General features: G+C 41.9%; 1 protein-coding gene across 1 annotated transcript in view; it reads right to left on the minus strand.

The window, feature by feature from the left end:
• Positions 1 to 22,931, minus strand: part of SCAPER (S-phase cyclin A associated protein in the ER) — a 137,540-nt gene that overhangs the window by 41,160 nt on the left and 73,449 nt on the right. Inside the window, exons 24-25 of the mRNA XM_084213515.1 lie at positions 9,183 to 9,298; positions 1,620 to 1,743 (exon numbers count right to left, since the gene is read on the minus strand). Coding sequence (XP_084069641.1) covers positions 1,620 to 1,743; positions 9,183 to 9,298 — 240 coding nt within the window. The remainder of the gene's footprint in view (positions 1 to 1,619; positions 1,744 to 9,182; positions 9,299 to 22,931) is intronic.

The following is a 22,931-nucleotide window of genomic DNA, read 5'->3' on the forward strand; positions in this document are numbered from 1 at the left end:
GAGAAATGCCCTGTGTGCTGCTCCAGGACCTGGCAGGTCACTGTGCAGCGCTGCAGGCAGGCTCTGGCAGCACAGGGAGGAGCTGGGGGATGCCCCAGCCTGCCCTGCAGAGCACCCTTCCAATCAAACTCTTTTACTCACCTTTATTTACAAGGGGACAACACAAATAGAAGGATACTTCTTCTTTCAAGCTGGGTTAACCTATGTTCAGATACTTATTCTAAATAACTTTAACTGATACCGTGTCAAATTAACTTTCTTAAATAATTAAATTAACTTTGTTTCTTTATTTTTTCTCATATACACTTTTTGTGCTTCTTTTAGCAATTTTTGCACTCTGCTTTTTTCTCTTAATCCTTTCTCATCTAACTTCTCAAGCTGTCTTTTTGTAATTTTCTTTTTTCTCTTGCCCATCATTCAACTTTTAAAATTCTTTCTTTATATGCCCAGTGTTAAAGTGGAGCATTAACAATTCCTGACGTGGTTGGTACCCCCCTCAGTAAAAGTGGGTGGTGTTTTCTGCTCTCATTTTTATTACTCTCACTACTGATATTTCCCTTGCTTTACTATGTGTTCTTGAAGGAGAAAAAGAGGTGGCTTTAGGAGGAGCAGCTGGTCTTACAGCTTCCTCTACAGGCTGAGGTGAATTGTCACAGCACTCCCAAGCCGCATTCTTGATTGTCAATTTATCTCTTGATTCTGACTCATCTCTCCTAATTTTATAACTCCAAATTTGTTCTTTTTATTTTTATTTTTTTACTTAATGTCCAGAGCGCTGTCTGGGCCCTGGCAGTCTGTCCGGGTGGGTCACTCTCAACTATTCCGCAGCCGCCCCGCCTCTCCCAGCCACACCCAATGTCCCGGCAGGGTGCAGAGCCTGCGCTGGCTTTGCTTTGTGTCACAGAACTCGGACCCGCCTTTCAAAGTGAGTCCTACGGCTTGTTGATTCTAACAGCCTCGCTTAAATTATTCAAAGTATGTACATAACTTTTCAATTAACAAACTGCTTGGCTCATGAAAATACATACACACAATTTATAAGTAAAAAACCCGGACTAAATATCTTATGATGAGCAGGTCACTATGAATTAAAAATGAGTTTTCAAATAAAATATTTAATGACATTTCAGATTAAATGAAACATTGGAAAATTAAAACTTCCAATGCTAAAGAGTCCTATTTAAGCACTTCAGCAGATCAGACTCTGGCAATGTATTGACCTGACTTAGATCCATGACACTGAAACAAGTAAGAATCAAACATACAGCCACAACTCATTGTGGTCTGTACTCTAAATATCCCTACAGGGTGAATTAAAGAAAACAACCTCAGAAAAAGATAGAATATCCACTCACAGGGTTCCTGGTAACACATGCTTTTGCAGAAGTCATTAGTAGAAGCAAATACATCAATTTCAGATGTATTTGATGTACCTATCACATCAGATCTATCTATCTACAGAGTACAGTAGATACAGCCACCAAATACAAACAACACATGAATTTTAATCTTTGAAGCCTTTATTCTTATTTACCTCCTGGTGTTCTTATACTCTAAATACTTTAACATGTTTGTGAAGCATGCAAAAATTTACAAATTAAAGAAGTTCTTTTACCTACCGTAAACTGGTGTATCAACAGGTCCATCAGAAAAGTGATCTTGTTACTGAAGAGAACATAGGTGCAGTTTTCTATGCAGTTGCTGCAGGTGAGGCTGTAAACATTTACTGTACTGCACAGTGACCTAAAAAGTCAAAGGGAAGAAAAATTAGGATTTTACTTACTTCAGTGAATTAAAAACAAATAAATGGCAGCATCAAAAAACAAGCTTGCAGGAATTCACATTTATTTTCTTTAACTTGGGATTCCAAACAGAAATAGTACCTTAAATGAAATCAATTCAATAACTTTAAAAGAGTAAAGCCACACTTATCAGAAGCCACATACTCTATAGGTACTGGACCCTCCTGTATTCAAAACTTTGACCAAAACTGATATAGAATATCAGCCAATTTCACATTTGGATAGGTAACATTCCTCTGTGTGTGGCTTACAGCTGTGGAACACACTGAACTCTGTCCTGGCAGGACCCTCAAGCCCTGTGTGAAGTATCTGACAGCAGCTCCCAGCTCAGCAGGGCCTGGGCTCAGCACAAGGGACAGGGATGCCCAGGGAGCTGGGAAACCCAGCAGCTGGTGCCCTGGTGTCACATTGTCCCTCCTGTCACAGAGCCTCCAGTGCTGCTGTGCAGCTCCACTGTCCCCTCCTGTCACAGAGCCTGCAGTGCTGCTGTGCAGCTCCACTGTCCCCTCTCAGCCTGCAGTGCTGCTGTGCAGCTCCACTGTCCCCTCCTGTCACAGAGCCTGCAGTGCTGCTGTGCAGCTCCACTGTCCCCTCCTGTCTCAGAGCCTGCAGTGCTGCTGTGCAGCTCCACTGTCCCCTCTTGTCACAGAGCCTGCAGTGCTGCTGTGCAGCTCCACTGTCCCCTCTTGTCACAGAGCCTGCAGTGCTGCTGTGCAGCTCCACTGTCCCCTCCTGTCTCAGAGCCTGCAGTGCTGCTGTGCAGCTCCACTGTCCCCTCTTGTCTCACAGCCTGCAGTGCTGCTGTGCAGCTCCACTGTCCCCTCAGAGCCTGCAGTGCTGCTGTGCAGCTCCACTGTCCCCTCTCAGCCTGCAGTGCTGCTGTGCAGCTCCACTGTCCCCTCTTGTCACAGAGCCTGCAGTGCTGCTGTGCAGCCCCACCCGTGCCTGGGGAGAGGGCTCAGCTTTGCAAGGGGAACAACACAAAACAGAAGCACAACTGCTCTCTGCACCACAGGCACTGATTTCCAACTGCTCCAATTAAAGTGCTCTCCTCAAAACAGGCCTTGCAGGGAAGCTGGGACCAGTCCTGCAGAATATTCTCACAGAGAACATTAATCTTACCAAAGAGAACCCCATTTCAGAATAAACAAAATGTTTGTTTCTTGAGCTCTGCATATCACTGAAGGCATCACTGCTACTTCACAAACACACACAGACACACAACACAAATGCATCATGAATGCATCCAATATAAATAGATGGCTAGACAGTCAAACTGTTTCTCTAAAGTAAACCAAAATAACAAGAACTTTCACTTTGTTGAGTTTTTCTCAACATATGAAAAAATGTGGCAAAGTTCAAATAAGCTCCAAAGAAGAAAATAAATTATGAGCGCTGCTGAAAGGTCACACAAAAGTGGGGCTGCAACAGACACCAAGTTACTGCACTGAAACCATCAAAGCTGGTATTTAACAGAACAAGCTGCAGACTAATTCAGAATACTTCTGGAGCTCAGTTTTAGGCTTTATCTTTCTCCTAAAATACTTTTTTGGAACAACAGAATTATTTACACAATAAGGACTGTGGCTTTGCTGATGCTGGGCTCATTGCTGTGGCATCTGGTCACTGAGCCTGGCTCCCCAGAGATGAACTGGAAGCCTCTCACATGCATTGTATTTCTCAAGCAAAGGAAAGCTGGAAGTGCTCAGAGGCCAGAAAAAGTGGAGTAAATTTTTTTCATTTGTATGGCTGGATTGTCTGCTCTTCAGCTGGAGAATTTAGAAAAGAAGTGAATGAACATTTCTGCTTTCCCTCCTTTTCTTAGTATCACCATATTGCTAGTTATATTAATTTAACTGTACTGGTAATTAATTTTATTCTACTGTCTAACTAAATCAATTTCAATCTGCAGCTTACACGACATGAAAACAATATTAAATAATTACTTATTTACCAATTTTCATCTATTTCACCTAATTTTTACCGTACAAGGATAACACCTAGAGGTAATTGAAGCAGGATGCTTCACATGCATTTTTTTTTTTCCTCTCTTCCTCTCCTTACATAAAAGAGGATTTAGTTCCCTTCCCTCAGTAGGGCTGAAAAATATTTTCATTAGGCACCTCCTTCTATCTTTCATGAAGATTATTCCCTTGTGTAGGTATGTTTAGAGGGTGAGAGAGAAGAAACTATATTGGTAGTGTCTGTTTTCTGTCGAGAAGATGCTTTAAATCAGCTTCTGTCATTTTATCAGCTATTCTAAAATAAAGATCAATTCTATTTAAATATAAACATTATAATTCATCCCAAGTGTCAAATATGAACTTGTAGGTTAATTCTGACAGCATTTCAGAGTTCTGAGGTGATTTAGTTAATTCACTGCAATAAATGCTTTTTGATATATGGCATTCCTAATTCCCAAGAGGATAATTTATTTTACACTTGAAAACACAGAAACTTCTCACTTCATCTGAAGCCCAAATTCCACAGTACGAATGCATCGCGCTTTCGTATTTCCCAAGCGGCCCTCACGTCACAAAGAGTACTGCTGCTTCCAGAGGCTCTGATAATGCATTTGAAAAGGTGCTGGAAGCAAATGGATGTCAAATGAATTTTTCACAGCAATAAAGAGGGTTCCCTTCACTGATACCACAGGCTTGCTACCAGCAGCTCATCCGAACGCATTCTGATCACGGCGCGCTCAGCGCCGCGCGGCCTGACTGCAATCCAGCACCACCAGTGTCACACAGAAGTGTCCCCAGGTGGTTGGCAGTGTTAAATGGCAGATTAGAGACAGCACAACTAATTTCTTTACTTTAATCTTATTAAGAGAACAACAGCTGTCAACTGTCACCATTTCTGCACAAGGCCGCCGAGACAAGCGAGGGGCTGCGAACGGCAGAGCCGCAACTTTATCCAAGCACACCTTCACTCAGTGGGATGGAAAACCCAACGCACTTCCCACCCTCTTCTTCCCTTTTGGGGGAAAAGAACTGCTCTGAACTGCAAAGGTGTAATCTCCAGAGCTGCCAGAGGCAGGGGAAGGGTGGGAGCAGGAGGCTGTGCAAAGCAGGTGGTTATTGATCAGGGCTGCTGCTCTAAACTTTGTATCACAGCCACAAATCAGCTTCAGCTCTGCCCCTGCACCTTCACTCCAGCCCACGGCCAGGCTGCCCTCGGATGCAAGGCTTTCCTCCAGAGTAAATCCAATTATAAAAACCTCCTTATGCTACACAAGCTTGGAGCCAAAAAAGAAATCTGTCTTTAAACTAGAGAAAAATACGCATCTGCATGTTATGTTTATTTTACATGAACACAGAGGAGGAGAGGAGGATTCCTTTCAATAAAGCCAGATCTCAACAGTTTATATGTCTGCACGTGATTATTTTTTAATGTTAGCTCATCTTCATTTCCTCAATTTGCCTGATATAAACAAGTTGACAAACTTTTAACTTTTATTTAAAATACTGAGGCATTAATAGTATGCAACCATGGAAAACTAATGCATGATAGTGCACCAGGATACAGAGGCAATAACTCAACTTATGCCTTACAAAAACCAGGGCATCATCAACATACAACAATTTACCTGTTTCAAGTGTAAAGCTCTTCCCTATTCTTACAACTTCTCATGTTACAAATGAACATGCTTTGATTATCAATGAATAACCCTAAAAGCTCAGTTTGGCAGTGCAATAATACAACACTAAACACTATCAAATTTAGGATGTGTTAATTCAGTAGAAAACTGCTCCTTTTTAACCAGTTTGAATATTATGCAGCAGTCTGATGGGGAAAGGGATCAGTATTGGTTATTACTTGCTGAGTTGCAAAGAATTGGGAAGTGAAATATGACTGAAAAATAGTGCACAGAATGGCTGTAGAATGGAATGGGTAAGGAACCATCAAGGTAAGGATATGGACTGAAACAACAATAAAACTGCATGAACAGCAACACTACAGCTTAAGAAGTGTATGTTTCTAAACACAAGTAAAAATTACAGAGAACAAGATATAAAACCAGCTCTTAGCTCAAAATAGTTCTTACTGAAAAATGTCATTTGTATCAATGCTATCCAAAATAGCATTGGACACTAATTTCTTCTTTTTATGTATGTAATTATGGTTTGAGCCTTTTTTACCCTGATAATATTTGCTTGAAATATATGATGCAAGAAAGTGTATGAAAACAGCAGATAAATTAAACTTGACTTCAACCCCATCTTAACTTGTAAAGGTCCAACTTTGTTCCTTACACAATTACTGCCAATTTCTCTTTTAAAATACTTGTCACTCAAGGAAGTCAAAGCATTTCCCAAATGTTAATTAAACAAACCCTACAAGCCTCATTTGTTAGCAGGTTTGTTACCAACATGTCATGGTAAATGAGCTGCACATTGCAAGGAACCCAGGGGAGGAGACTCATCTTCTGCTCCTCATCTGAGGGCATTCAGTTGTTTTGCTGTACAGCTCCCATTTGCTTTTCTGTACAAGAAGAATATCATAGGGCTCTGAAATCTTTACAAATTCTGCTGACTATGTCTTGTTTTGTGGAGAAGTGGACAAATCCTGGAATGCTACAAAATGCTGCTTTGAGAAATAATATGGCTGGACATTCATTTTTATGTTAACACCAAAAACAAAACTTACTATAACCCACTGTTTTCTCTTCCCCTTTTCCAGTGATGTATTTGAAGGGGAGGAAAATTGCCCCAACACCAAATGTATCATCTGTCTCATAAATGCCACGTCCTCCTCACAGCATTTCCCACCCTGCTGCTCTGACTACTGAGCTGGACAGTGGTACAAAACAACAGGCATATTGTTAAATCTTCTGATAATAAAGCTTTATCTTGTAGACATGGGATTAAAGTTCTGAGCTGCACCATACAGCCAGGATTTTGGGGAAAGAGAGATGTAGATAATAGCCCATGTAATCTCCTCACCTACTTGTAAATAGCTTATCCTCATCACAAAGCAACAGACAAATTCCCAATTTAAGATGAGTATAAATGGTTAAACATTGCAAGAACCCACAAACAATCTGAAGTACAGCAGTGTCCTTTAGCAAAGCATATTTGGCTAGGGGAAGACTGGAGGGCAATTCATGGAAGATCTTCATTCAACTTCTCTCCACAGGGCTTTGCTTTGTCTTTAAACAGAGAAAATTGCCAGAGAGAACTGCTCCTTCACTAGATTCAAAGTTCAAGAAATCAGGATGTAAATGACATTTGCACAAAAGAAAGAAAAGTAACTTCAAACTTGTTTCAACATTAAATGAGAAATGTGATCTGAATTTTCTTCCTCATTTAAAGAATTAAACATATTCTGTGATTGCCCTTGGTTTTGAACCACTCTGTATGTGAAAAATTTCTTAAATCCTTTCAGTGAGACCATAGCAATATCTGTGAGTGTGGTTTGTGCCTGGTTCAAACTGCTCATAGCAAGTCTCACCCTCTGGAATTATTGCTGCTCTCAACAGCTGAGGGGCAGATTCTGCACAGAACGTTCTTCCCCACCAAAAAGGCCACAGAAACACCAAGAGAGGAGCCTCTGCATCCCATGCAGCAAGAGCAGGATCCTTGGGCCACTTCCAGCTGACTCCAGACTCCCTAAGCCAGACTCTCAGAGACCAAGCCTGCAAGAGCAGTTTGCTTTAGAGAGCAGGATCCTGTGTCAAATGACGTGCAAGCTGATGGATAACTTCCCAGCTTCCATACTTTCAGGTGCCTACAAACTGGAGCCTGCAATTTGCTGTGAAGTTGAAGGAAATGCTGTATTTCAGGAGTGGAGCAAAGTTCTTCAGAAGATGTTTTTAACACACAATGCTGTCAGAACAGTTTATATTCATCTCTTTTCTGCCCCCGTACTTCCTTCGGAAATACAGCTAGCGGAAAATCTGTGTTAATAAAACAATGTTTAGAGAATTTTTCAAAGATGCAACTCTTTTTATAATTCAGTCATGAACAGGCTCAGGAATCTGAGTGCTCACTGGTCTGAAAGGGCTGTGAGATAGACAGTGACTGTCAGAGAAAGGAGAAGCTCTGATCAGCTGTTTGGATGTGGTTTCTGTTACACAAATGTGGCTGACACATTTCTGGGGCTTTATTCATCAGCACACAAACTCCTTCGAGACCTAAGACATCCTCAAACTGCCTCACCAACTTCAAACACAATGTTTTCAGTAATGTAAACACAATGTTCTCAAACCTTCTCAACAAAGGTTACCAAAACAGGACTATTCTTAAAAGGAAAGAACAAAAATCTAAGATGTATGGGTTCTGCACATTTTAAGAATTTAAAGCTCAATTTAAGCTAGGCTTTATGTGGGCATACAGTGCAATCCTGTCCCTAGTGAAGTTTATCCCACACTGATGAGATCACTCAAAATTAGAGACTCTACAGATGAAGAAGGGCTGTCTGTGAGCTGCTCCCCATAGGCCCAGCTCAGGATTGCTCACCAGTGGAGCTGGCTGGACCTGCAGCAAGTGCATTTGGCACAACTGCAAAGGCAGGAATTTTATTTATTCTCTTAGTCAAGGTACCTAAAAATGTTTTTCCCTTAGTGGTCTTTCCTAGCACTTCACACTGATGTATGTCCCCTAACATATTATCAGCCAGTTTGCATCCAAACTCTCACACTAAATTACAACAGTGCCTAAATTACAATTACACCAATGTTACAAAATAACTTCAAACAAACAATGACAATGGTACACACAGGATATCCTGGGTTTGCACTAAAACCATGCCTAGCTGTGCTCTGAAAGCACCTATGTGCTCTTGACTGTATAAAACCTACAGTCAGAGATTAGGGAAAAGCTTTTGAGGTACCAGGCTTTGCAGGAATTCTGCTTAGTCACCACCTTCTTTTTTAGGGATTAGGCATTTAAACCTTTCCATTCTTCTGCTCTGTAAAGAGGAATTTCTCTAATCCACAAGAATTTTGATTTACCTGTTTGTAGGCGCCCTTTCAGCTAGCAGTATCTTACAACTATTTCATTTTAAAAGCAGACAGATTCCTGTGAATTACAACCCTTAAAAAAATTCCCCTGCTTCCCACTAGAGATCTCTGCAGACTAACTTCAAAAGATATGGATCTCCTCTGCTACATCCTCCTCTGTTGAAACACAGTTTTGTCTTTTCCCTTTTTACACAATTAGCTGCTCACAAATATGTCATAGCTGAAACTAAAGCCACCAAGTTAGGAAACCAGGGGCTGAGTGGAAATGTCTTTCCCCTTCCATGGCATAGAGAACAGCACAGTTTTTTGCTCTGAACTCCAACACAGGACTAGGAGAAGAAGCAGCAGTGAAGCAGCAGATATGAAATGAATATTCCAGTGACTCTAAGTGCAGGTGAAGGAGCCATCAAACTCACTTAAAGGGAACCCTGGCAGCTGCATTCAGGTTGGTGGGAGAAGTCACCATCTGAAGAACATTTTCCAGAGCAGTCAGTCCTCCTGCAGCCCGGAATGCAATTTTATCTGCTGTATTCTGCAGAAACACAAACACAGAAGAGGACCAACAGAAATTAAAGAAATGTTTGCATAAAGGGTACATCTGACACTTGTGGATTCTGACAAAGTAGAAAGTCCTTAATATATTTATTTATCATGTCAGACACCTTTGAAAAAGAGCATTTCACTGCTCATGCACAAGGAAGAGGCTTTCTAGAGCAGGAGTTGAAACTCTCAGGTGTTATGTTCTCAGTTATCATATATAAATAGCCAGTACTACACAGGTAATGCATTTGAATACCATATTTTCTGTAAGGACAAACAATTAGAGGGACTTTAATATCTGTAGCTATTACCTTTGGAGCTATGCTGCTTTGTATGATTTTAAAAATACAGACAATCTCCAGATGGGTAATTCTTCCTTTTTACAAACTTTTCCAACAGAAGACAACCTCCAGGCTTGGCTTATGAATATGCACAAAATAGCTCAGGCAGATCCCTTTTCCGAGGTATCCACTTGGAACTTGCACATACCAGAATTTTCTACTTAATGACCATCCTATCACTGTTCTCACAGTTTGCAAATGACTGGGGTTTTGCTGCAGCAGGTCCAGTATTTTAGAACTTACACTCTTGTCCTTTCCTACAAAATTGGTTTAGTGTCCTCTGTTTACAATAAAGCAAGCAAAATCTTCTTATTCTCTACTTCTAAGCTGCTAACTTTGTATAGTTTTTTGGCAGTTTGTATTTGATCATTTTGATTTTGTTAGTGATGATGATGATGATGATGATGATATACTAGTTAATAAATAATTTCTTCTTTTTTCCCCCCAGTGTTGCAAGCACTTCACATATGGGAAAAAAATGGGAAATCCTCTATAAACATGATTATTACTAGTCTATAAAGTATTCTACTATAACAGACTGCATAACAGAAAAAACTCCTAATAACTCTGACAATAAAATATTTATTTGAACAACTACAAAAATAATTGAGCAGCTGTAATATGATTTAGATGGGCAACATTTTCCCCTGTGAGATCAGACATTGCACACAGAAGTACACATCTTACTTTTTATTTAAATCATGTAACTTTCTCTCCATTAAGTTTCTGTCAAGCAAACAGCTACATTGTATTTCATTTACAAGCTACAGAAAAGCTATTCACAGAAGTCAGATATTCAAAAGGGAAGCGTTTTCCACAATTAATAGAACTGCATTTAGATTTTTAGACAACCAAAAGATTTGTCATCCAAGGAATAACTGGCCTGAAATGAGTGGAAATCTGTGTGCCAACTCAGCATGCAGTTAAGAAAATCAGCCAGTGATTTCCTACTGGCTAGTTGATAAGTAGAATTTCTAGCAGTTAATTTTAGCCCAGTGAGCCCAGTAAGTGTGCCTTAACTGCAGAGTTATTTTTGAGTTTCACTCATATATTCTTCCTCTGTTTCCTCTTCCTCCCATCTAAAAAAACCCCTGCCTCCTTAAGCTCCCTTGGCTCCCAATAACACTTTCCACCAACTCCTGGTAGAGCCATAAAGAAAAGCCCCAAACAGCAAAGGAACAGTCCAGCCATAAATCATCCTTATTGACTTTATTTGAGCACCTTGGCTCACAGCCACAGCTCCCAGCCCTCCTCCTGCCCTGCTCCCCCGGTGCTGCACACCCCCAGACAGAGCCCAGGGCCTTCTTAACCTTCCCTGCTGGATTCAGCTGACACCCCCAGGTGTCAGAGATGCTGCTGTCTGCAGAGTGCCTCTCCCTGGGCATGGGCACAGCCTGGCAGGGCAGAGCAGGAGCACCCAGGGAGCTCAGGGGGCTGTGCAGCACAGCAGAGAGGGCTCTGACACTGCTGATTTATCTGGCACTGCTCCTCCAGCTCCAAACGTGCCCAGCACTTGCCACTTCTCACTCTCCCTATTTCTCATGGGATATTATGCCACAACCCATTAGCTCTTGTGGCAAGAAGTCTTTCCTGTCACTCAGACCAAAAATGCCCTTTCTCTGTTTCATCCCATTACTCTGAGTTATATCCAATTTATTGCACTCATTTTGTTTGTCCCCTCAGCAACTGCTCCATTCTTGAGCTCGTACCCTGCTTCCTTTTCCTACTGGGCTTGTTTCTCAACTCCATGTTCTCTTTAATGCTAAACTCCACCTTTTCTGTTTTTTTCATGTGAACTTTTCTTACCTGGGATTTTTTTTCCCCAGAACTCCTCTTTTCTCCAAAAGTACCAGAAAGGAACTCTCCCCTATCCCAGAACAGTCACTAGAGCCACACTGACAGAAGCAACAAGGTCTCCCTATTCTGAGGGGAGGTTTTCACGTCTCTATTCTAAAAAGATATAAATCTTTTGAAGCTGTTTCATTTCCTATGTGTTCTCCTTCCATCTCAATTTGAAGCATCACTTGTTTTATAGACAGAATTTTTTCAGAGCGCCTGGTTCACTTTTGTCTAATACTTTACTAGAATACAAGTCTACTTGTCAAAATACAAATTTCCCTTTTAAAAACTTCTGTTGCTATTACAGTTTTCTACCAAGCAGAAGGGAGTCTGTAATTTCTTCTGCTTAGCTACACGTCCTATCATTCCTCTTTCTAGATTACTCATAAAAATTCATGAGCATTTTGATGCTTATGAATGAAAATAAATTCCTAATGATGTGATGGAAGAGAGGGAGAAGCTTCAGGAAAAGGAAGACACAACCAGCAGCAAAGCTGGGGATGATCCATGAGTGCTGTATTTGTTACCTGTAAAACTGCCACATGGGATACACGGCTTCTAGCACATTTAATACATTTCTCTCTGGTGATTCTGAGAAAATGGAGAACTCCCAGGGCTCCTAACCCATGTCTGGGAATGTCCCTGTCCAGTGTTGATGCTGAAGTCGCTGCTGGTGTCTGGCACGACCTTGGTCCCACCCAGTGTCCAGCTGTCAGGAATGCCAGGATCAGGCACAGCTCCTGGAGCTGGGCCATGGGAGCTGAAAGCAAAATGTGCCCTGCCCACAAAGGAGCACCAGAGTCACTTGAATACTGCACTGCTGACCTTTGCAGGGTGGACACCTGGGACTGGGGAAACTCTGGAAAAAGAAATCGTCCCTGAGCTGCCCGTGCCGAGACCTCGTAGTGTGAGCTGCTATAAAGGGATCTCCCCAGGGCTGAAACACAGTGCCATTCTGTCTCTGAAGCAGCCAAAGCACACCAAATCCTTTTAAAATATGTCTGAATTAACTCCTACTTAAGGCAATTTTCAAATTTTAAGTATTTTTATACTCATCTAAAGAAATCTTTCTTAGATTCATAAAAATACGTGAGCAAGACATCCTATCCAATTTGTCTTTCTCTAAAAAATGAACTAATACCCTTGAAAAGATGATGTCCTGAAGTGCTAAAGGTTGCATTAGCTGAGACATATTGCAACAGGGATTCAAAAGAAGTGGACTGAGGCATCTCAGTTGCTCAGAGCCCTTGCTCACATACTTTTCTTATTCAAATTGATCCCTGCCTGAACCTGTGTCAGAATGAAAGACACTTTCAAGTAACTCCAACTTTTATTCTGGTGGCACCCAAAGCCCTGAGCAGATCAGGCATCATGTGAGTATGAAAACTGATAGATCCTACAGGAAATAAATTTTAAATCCCCCTTTGAAAAGAGCATAAACCAGCATTGCATGTTTTTGCTGCTCGAAAGGAGCCTCCAAACTTCTAACTTGGCCTCCCAAATTATTGAGCTCTCCTGTTTATGAAACCTGTTTCATAATTTCACTGTTCTTTGAGTAGCTGCACATTTAGATTGGGAGGGTTATTCTGCAATCGATACCGTGGGATTCATGTTCCTTGAACAAAAGAAAATATACAAACATGCTTTTATACTTTACTTTTAAAGTGTGTAAAAATTTGGTTTGCTACATGTATTTTCAGAAATTCACAACTATTCAAATAACATTTATAAAAAATTTGATTTCTAAACACGATAGGATTTCTGGGCTCTGAGGTTACCTGGTGAGACAGGAGAGCAGAGACAAATGAACAAGTAGGCAAAAATGATTATTACTGTCATCTCTGCATTTTTTAACAGAGACGAGGAGGTACAAAAACCTTGGGGATGCTACCTAGATGTGTCTTAAACATTAGGAAAACAAAAAACAGCGATGCAGTTCCTGAGAGCAGCAGACACAGCACTCAAACCCAAGCCATGAAAAGAGCCTGTTTTCCTTATCCCTCCCAAGTCCATCGCTGGGAGCTCCAGTGGCCATGTTTGCACAGGAGGAAAGCCAGCCCAGCTGATGTGACAGGAAGCATGTATTTAATCTCTGGACCATTATAAACTTGTCATTTGAAGCCCACAGCCACTAATTTAGGCAGAACACTGCATGAATCAAGTAATTTAGTGGGAAGTGTGTGTACACTAATGCATGTGGCACAGTAAACAGAAACCGTGATAAATTAGACAAACCATGTAACCATTTTATGGATTAATTATGAATTAAACATATTAAAAAATGTAAAATTAATCCTTAAAAAAGGACAAACAATCAAGACAGCTCCCTGCACAGTGGGCAAGCATGGGTGACTTATTTACCTACCTGTTACAACACCTTAATGGATCTGAATTTGCCTTCTCTCCTACGGCTTGAGTGACAACTGACTAATAGGATTACAGGCTCTGTTCCAATAATACAGCTCAGCTACATGCCAGCAAAAAATGACAGCCTAAACCTGAATTACATGGCCTGGGAATCCATCCAATTATTAACTAAAGTAACTGTTATTACCTAACCTAATCAAAGGAGAAGCAGCTGTTAATCTTTGGTGGCCTGCAGTGTAGCAGCGGTCAGACTGGATGGACTGTCTTTGTACTTGACTCCTCTACAGACAATAATTATGTCCTTTGTGATCAGGAAGGAAGGGCTTCCTAACCTTTCAGACAGAGGCAGCAGATGGGGAACAACTGTTTGTGTGTTCATTAACAAGATAGGGGAGATTTTATCAGGGTTTGGCATCTGTGGCACCCTCAGAAGCACCACTTACCCGAGGACACAAGCATGTTTGGCAAATTCGAAAATGAGCAGCCTAAATAGAAAGTTCAATATAAAGTTTTCATCTCATTATCTGACATTTGGTACAGAAAAATGCACACAGCTCAAAAAGAGTGATTTACACATATGCCCCATCCTAGCCAACAAAGAAACACATGAAAAGGCCAACTGGCCTGTGCTGGTACTTGGCTGGCTTTTGTTGCACTCATTAAAGCAGTCACACCAGGTGAACTGCGTGCTTCAGAAATGAAACCAAACTGGGGGAAAATGCTGCTCCATTCATACAATCAGTGGGTAACACCAAGTGACACAGAGGGAAATGAAGGCAGCACTGCTTTGCAACAGCTTTTGGGTTCAATATTGCAGGAGAGAAGGGAGAGCAAAGCCTGCCCTGCTGCCCTCCCTGCACAGGGCACTGGCACACACAGCACTCGGTCAGCAAATCTGTCTCACCAGGAGGGACAGAAGTGCCACTTAGTTTATGCTGGGGAAAGTAAAAAAATGCTGGGATAACATTTGGAAGGACCTGAATGATGTCTGATAGTACACAGGAACACCAATATTTGGAAGCTGAAACTGAATGAATTCAGGTGAGAATAAAATGGGTTTTTTTTAATGCCAGGAGTAATTAATGATGAGCATAATATACTTAGCATATATAGTCGACTCTCAATCATTCAAAGTTTTTAAATCAAACCTGATTACCTTCTAGAAAAATATGATCCCAGTTAAATCATAATTTATTAATTTGGTGCAAGAGTTATTGGGTGAAATCCAATGTCCTGGACCAAAGTACTCCCTTCCATACATTTCTCCTCTTAAAGTATTATTATTAGTTAATAAGTAGAGCAGAATCAGAAATAATGCTGAAATGATTTAATGCCAGCTTTGCTATCTCTGCTCTATGTGACTTTAGGCCATTTTGACTATTTGAAATACTCTGGTGCACACCCTCCCTCAAAGGCAAACCTCCAAAATAAATATTTTCATATAGACTAAAAAGGAAATTTAGAAAAATTATTTTTCCTTCATTAACCCAAAGGTTTTCTGCTGGTCCTGCAGAATGTCCAAATCAGAAGCTGATCTGGAGAGTCCGTTTGAACAGACTTCAGGAACTAAAGTATTTCAGAAGAAATTATTTCTGAATGAAACCAAATATTCTAAAACAGGCTGACTTCTATTTCTGAAAGAACACACTTGTGCAACTCTATTTTAAACTGTTCATTCATGGAAGAAATAATAACTAATTAGTAAAATATAGTAAAAATTCTTGAGATTTTTTTTTTCTTTCCTTTTATCTAGTGTTTGAAGATTCTATCTAAAATGCCAGGGGCTAAGAAATGCAGTTCAAAGCTTGCTTAGAAAAACAAACCAGACAACTGAATATTGTGTTAGCTTCTCCTTTTTTTTTCCACCTTTCCTCTCCCTTTAAATAAATACACAAGTATATCTACATGCACACACACACCCATGGACACATTTCTGACTGTAGAAAACCTACACTCTTTGAGTAGGTCTCCAGACTTTATACAGTGAAAATCCCTGCAGAGTACACCAAAGGAGTATTTTCTATTAAAATAAACAATTTTGCTCCCTGCAACACTTCTCTGTAGTGAAATTGGTGTTACAATAATCCCCCACTCCACGTGGAAACCTCCAACAGGTTTTCAAACATAACTGAATTCACCCACAGGAAGACAAATATCTAAGAAGCAAATGGGTGAAAAAGCAAGTGCTCAATACAGCATTCAAATGCAATATAAAAAATGAGGCTCACCTTACTTTTTAACTGTATCAAAAATAAAAGAAGAGGCACTCTGGACTATCCTCTCTGAAAGTCTACCATTGACAAGCAACCCATAGGCTTAGGGACAATACCAATACTAAAATAGTGATTCTCAGGCCTGTCCTGAAAGCACTAAGCATCCTGTGCACATAAACCTAATTTCTGTCTATGCCATCATATTTAACTCACGTTTCTGCTTGCTAACATCTGCCCACATTGTCAGATCAAACCAAATTCAACAGGACTCCTCAGTGACTCCCTGAATGATCTAATTGAACAGGATGAGTTTTATTTACACAATCTCTTTCCAAGTTCTGCAGTGGCTTTTCAGCTTGGCAGTGAAGTCCCAGAGAGGCAACCCTGTTGTACAAGGACAGGGCCCTCACAATCCTAATTGTGAAGCCACAAGAGCCAGTGAAAGCCATAAAGGAAAAACAGATAAAGGTAAACCAGGGAATTCCATGCTCTCTGTTCAGCTGCTTTCAGCCATGCCAAGCAGCATTACAGGAAACACACAACACTGCTTGGGAAAGTCAGAACTACCCTGATAGATACCCTGAGAGACAGCACTGAGCATTGCAGCACTTATGCTTATTAAAAATAAATGTTTGGTCTATTTATAAATATCAGGGCCTCTAGTGAGTGCATCAATTAGAGGAGGAAAGCAACAATAGAGCTTTAATAAGAGGAACAATTATAAGAGAGCTCCTGGATCTCCACAGATGGTTCCATTAGCTGAGGTTAATTTTACTTTTTCTGATTAATCACAAAAACAGAAGTTCCCAAACAGGTAAATAGAAAACAAAATTACATAATCTCGTCCTGTCCTCTCTCAACATTTATTGGCCAATGAATTGCCCAGTGAGCAGGCAAGTCAGGTCTCTCTGAACACTGAACCTGACAGGTCACTGCTGAGAGCTGGCAGCCACTAGAAAGCAGCTTATTTCTGCTGAACCCAGCCTGTGCAAGCCAGGGCAACCCAGCCAAAGTGGAGATACTAAAATTATGTGGGAGAGGACGCATGGAGAGGGAGCAGTGGCCATTTAAAGACCTACCATGAAGTCAAGAGCACTTAAACCCTGAACAGAGGTTTCCCCCTGATTGCCTTGGGTGCTCTCAGACCATTTGCCATGAGCCCACCTCCAGGACAGCCACAAGGACTGTGGGGCACAGGAACAGGGTGGATTGTGAGGTGCTGCAAACATCAGAACAGACCATGAGGGCCTCTGGGTGATATGTTCTCAGGTCACAAGCGATGCTCTCAAATCACTGTTGAACTTAAAAATACTTCAAAGAAAATATATGTGTATATATACCATCAGACCAAATGAAACAAAAAACTTCTCTTTAGAAACCATACTAATCCTGACTTTATTATGATTTCTAAACTGGCCTCTGCTGTTGGCAGAAATGTGCCTGGCAGGGAGTTCTCTCACTGAGAAATCAGTGCCTGGGATTTAACAACACTAAAACACATCTCTTGTCTTGTAGTGGAGGAACTTTGCATACCCTGGAATGTATAAATATCCACTCTATCCATCCTGATATGATGTATTAGCTCTAAACTGACATAGAAGCCTGGTCTGACAGCAAAAAGCCACAATTAGCACAACACTGGAAGCTGACAGCATTTAATTACATCCTGCAGCAGTTCTCAACTACACCCACTGGGCACAGAAATTAACCTCCCAATAATCTTGGAATAAGAACACTGCAGAGCTTATCTGTGAACTCAACTTGCCTTATAATACCACTTCCAGCAAGCAAGTTAAAAAATATTCTGTGAGTGACCCCTAGTAACAAGTTCCTATTTATATGTTCATCTTGGGGAAAAGGTTAATCCACAGATTACAGGAACTCTGGGCAAAGGAATTATTGATGAGCTAAAGCTGCCTTGCCCAACCTGCAGCACACAACACACACCTGACCTGTTGACTTCTTCCAGGCAGTGACAGGAAAAGGCTGTTGGGGTGGGAAGTGCTGTCCACAGAGCTGCTGCTGTGTTTGCCTCTGTGCTGGGACTATCAGAGCTGCTGCTGCAGATACAGAAGAGGATGTTTCTACTCCAACAGCAGCTTGGACCATCTGCAGCTAAACCAGTGCTTACAGGACAATGCTGATAGTCCAGGCTTTGAACACTGCTGAACCTTCTTCAAGCTGGGCTTGAGTGGCACTGTGCATCACTGGCACTCAGTGATGGTCAGCTGGACATTAAAATTCTCTAATTCTCACTGTTACAGGCTTCAAGGAAGTGAATTAATTTTCAGGAGAGTTACATGTCATCTTTTCCAACAATTCTATCTGCTTTATTCTTCCTGGAGTTCATGCTCTGAATGAGGTTCTGTACTTAACACTTGCAACAAAGGAAGCATAAATACAGAATTCCCTATGTTACTTTCTGTATTTGCAAAATTATTAGATTTTCAGTGGCAATATACAGAGTTCCAAGGGTCCAAATTCTAGTTTCAGCTGGCAAAACTTATTAAACTTATGCATTTTTTACTTTAAAAAAAGTTTTAAAACTTATTTTTATGTTTTGTAATTCAATAACCTTCCTAATGTTTGGATTTTGTACTTTAAATTGTTTCTAAACAGTTATAATTCAACTTTACATTTGATTAATTACTTCCCTTCATGTGACATCACTGTAGCTTTGGAACTGGCTACTGCAGGAGTATCCTGAGTTGAAAAATAAATGGATGGATTAAAATATGAATCCACTATTTGCACAGAAATACATCATACATTTGGCTAAGATGAACATTAACGTTTGAACTGCTCATTGTAACAAATAAGAGTATCAATTACTTTCCCAGAAAACAAAAGCTATAAGGATGAAAGCACAGTAAAGGTGCCATGTGGGTGTTTATTTTGGTTTTTAAAACTTGCCAGACAGACGGACAGCCCGACCTGTTCACTGACCCTGCCACACCAGGACAGCACCAACAGCCCTGGCTGCCCTTGGACTGTGGGCACACAACTGTTTCCTTTAGAAATGGGATCTGTGCATACATGTGCTCCCCCTTTTTCTGCAGGGTGAATTCTCTGTGTGAGTGCAGGTTTAGGTTTTGTCAGGATATGCAGTGATTATCCAGGTAATTCCCCTGGGCACCCACACCAGGAGACAGCTGCTGTAAGCAGCTTAGCAGGAGAAAGAGCTGTGTGATTTCCAAGCACAATGCTGTCTGAACCTGGTGTCAGAGAGAAATTCTACTTCTAAATAGATTTATGATTTGTAAGGATTCAAAGGACGGCTGCTGCTTCTGCCAGTGGTGGCCCCTAGTGGGGAGCGGTGGATGCCGAGGACATGGGGACAGGAACGGGCTGCCCCAGAGCCACCCTGCCATGAACACCCTGCTCACAAACCTGGCACAAACACCCTGCTCACAAAACTGCCATGAACACCCTGCTCACAGACCTGCCAGGAACACCCTGCTCACAAACCTGCCATGAACAACCTGCCAGGAACACCCTGCTCACAAACCTGGCACAAACACCCTGCTCACAAACCTGCCAGGAACAGCCCTGCTCACAAACCTGGCACAAACACCCTGCTCACAAACCTGCCATGAACACCCTGCTCACAAACCTGCCATGAACACCCTGCTCACAAACCTGCCAGGAACAGCCCTGCTCACAAACCTGCCAGGAACAGCCCTGCTCACAAACCTGTCAGGAACACCCTGCTCACAGACCTGTCAGGAACACCCTGCTCACAAACCTGTCAGGAACACCCTGCTCACAAACCTGTCAGGAACACCCTGCTCACAAACCTGTCAGGAACACCCTGCTCACAAACCTGCCATGAACACCCTGCTCACAAACCTGTCAGGAACACCCTGCTCACAGACCTGCCATGAACACCCTGCTCACAGACCTGCCACAAACACCCTGCTCACAAACCTGCCATGAACACCCTGCTCACAGACCTGCCATGAACACCCTGCTCACAAACCTGGCACAAACACCCTGCTCACAAACCTGCCACGAACACCCTGCTCACAAACACCCTGCTCACAAACCTGCCAGGAACACCCTGCTCACAAACCTGCCAGGAACACCCTGCTCACAGACCTGCCATGAACACCCTGCTCACAGACCTGCCATGAACACCCTGCTCACAGACCTGCCATGAACACCCTGCTCACAAACCTGCCATGAACACCCCTGCCAGGAACACCCTGCTCACAAACCTGGCACGAACACCCTGCTCACAGACCTGCCAGGAACACCCTGCTCACAAACCTGCCATGAACACCCTGCTCACAAACCTGCCAGGAACACCCTGCTCACAAACCTGCCAGGAACACCCTGCTCACAAACCTGCCAGGAACACCCTGCTCACAAACCTGCCAGGAACACCCTGCTCACAGACCTGCCATGAACACCCTGCTCACAGACCTGCCATGAACACCCTGCTCACAGACCTGCCATGAACACCCTGCTCACAAACCTGCCATGAACACCCCTGCCAGGAACACCCTGCTCACAAACCTGGCACGAACACCCTGCTCACAGACCTGCCAGGAACACCCTGCTCACAAACCTGCCATGAACACCCTGCTCACAGACCTGCCATGAACACCCTGCTCACAAACCTGCCAGGAACACCCTGCTCACAAACCTGCCAGGAACACCCTGCTCACAAACCTGCCAGGAACACCCTGCTCACAGACCTGCCATGAACACCCTGCTCACAGACCTGCCATGAACACCCTGCTCACAGACCTGCCATGAACACCCTGCTCACAGACCTGCCATGAACACCCTGCTCACAAACCTGCCAGGCATGCTGCTCATGGCTACAATAATGCTCAAAGGCCAACTTCTTCAATCCTCAGTCAGCCTAAGAAATGAATCCGCTGTGAGGCTCTAGAAAATAATGTATGTTAAATTTTATACAGGAAATGTGCACATAGAGGTAAGATCCCAAAATACAATGTGGGTCAAGCCACTGCTTCATGATTAAGGTAAATTCACTATGACTGTGATTTTCCCTCTTTTTCATACATAATGCTTTATTTGACTTATATAGGATGGTGACAGACAGGATGGCAATTCTCTCTTTGAATGCCATACCACTGCTACACTAGGAACACACAGCTCCTTGGGTGCAAATATCTGCAGCACCAAAATTCAATGTGCAAGAGTTTGGGAATCACAGTGCTGTATTCTTAAATATACTTTAAGCAACAATACTGAGTTTTCATAACAGAGTATTTGCTTCTAAAATCTATTTTGTCTGTATATATATGTCATATATATATATTTATATACACATACTCACACATATACACACACAGGGCAATTTTAAATATCTCTGTAGAGATATTTGAAGAAACTTATCCCATGTTCCATTTAACACTGCTTTTGTTCCATACATTAGTTCCCCAACAGTTTTTAATTTTATTGTTTCTGTTTCTGATGATGAAGAGTTTGTGTTATTGGGGGGACTGTCCCTCTTCACCCTGGCTATGGTCACCATCCCCAAGGGGCCCAAGAGTTTAGAGAATAAAACATAAATACAGGGCCTGAGTGTGTTGTTAGAGCCAGCCATTTCTGACAGTCTTTACAATGGGATAAACACTGTCTGTCTACAGCCCCCATGTATTTGAAAGCTACGACAAACATTTTACTGAAATGTAAATAACTGACATCACCACTGCTCAAACAGGAGGCTGAAAAATCTCTCTAAAAATCCCAAACCCAAAAACACTGCCTGACACAAAACAAACCATTAATGGTCACTGAGAAAGCCTGTCTTAGAGATCATGAGCATTGAGACCCTTTTTTTAGAAAATGGACTGACTGCAGTCAATTACTAGCTCATATTCACACATTTTTCAGTTACAAAATGACACCCTTTTCTAAGGAAGCATATTTCCCCCCTGAAATCTGTTTCCAGTAAGAATATTATTCTGAATTAGCAATGTAAATAATCATACTTAAACTTAGACTATTCAAAGGCGGCTGCTTCTAGATTTGCATGAAGAGAGCTGGTAAGTAACTATAAGCACTGTGGCCCAATTTATTAAAAGCCTCCTGTTTTATTTTGTGGTTCCATTTTAATTCCACACTTTAACAATTTATTTTGCACTCACTATTATTTACTGAGATTTTTACAGCATGTAGAGAGCCTAAAGGAGATCAGGGACACAGCTATCCTCAAACCCATCCAAAGTCACAGTAAGTTTTACAAACAGAAGCAGTGAAATCTTCTTTGTAGGACTTTGTGCCTTGTGAGTACATGGGAGAGGCTCAGCTGTCCTGTTTGTGCTGGGCCAGGGATCAAACCTGCACCCTGCTCTGCAGCCTCTCCCCAGGAGCAGTCAAAGCACTCACTTGAAGGAACCTTACCACTCCTGTTGTGGTGGAGATTTTTTCAAACTATCAGTAAGAAGCATCATACAAAAGCAATTCCAGTTAAGCAGATAAACTGTTGCCCTTGAATTCCAAAAATCATGAGTTTCCCTCAGAATCCTACTGAATCTGTGTGCCACACTCCCAGTCAGATGGAGAACAGACACATGAAGGGCTTGTCTAAATGTCACATGGAAGTGTTGTACAAATTTAGCTGGAGTGATTTAAAGGCAGTGTTTTAGCTGCAGCTGAGCCAGGTGAAAAGGGCACTGCCCTCAGCTGCTGTCACCAGCCCTTCAATGGCAACAGGAGAAGTGTCTGCCAACCCTGCCCAGCACAGACCTATCCAAAACCACACTTCTAACATTTAAAAGCAGGACTTTTAAAACCTGAAGACACAGCCAACCCTCTATCAACAAATTTGAGGAAGAACTTTAGGGAAGGGATGTTCTGCTGGCAAGTGTAAGGAAGACAATCTGAG

The sequence above is a fragment of the Fringilla coelebs genome (assembly GCF_963513975.1).
Source record: "Fringilla coelebs genome assembly, chromosome: 12".
Lineage (NCBI taxonomy): Eukaryota > Metazoa > Chordata > Aves > Passeriformes > Fringillidae > Fringilla > Fringilla coelebs.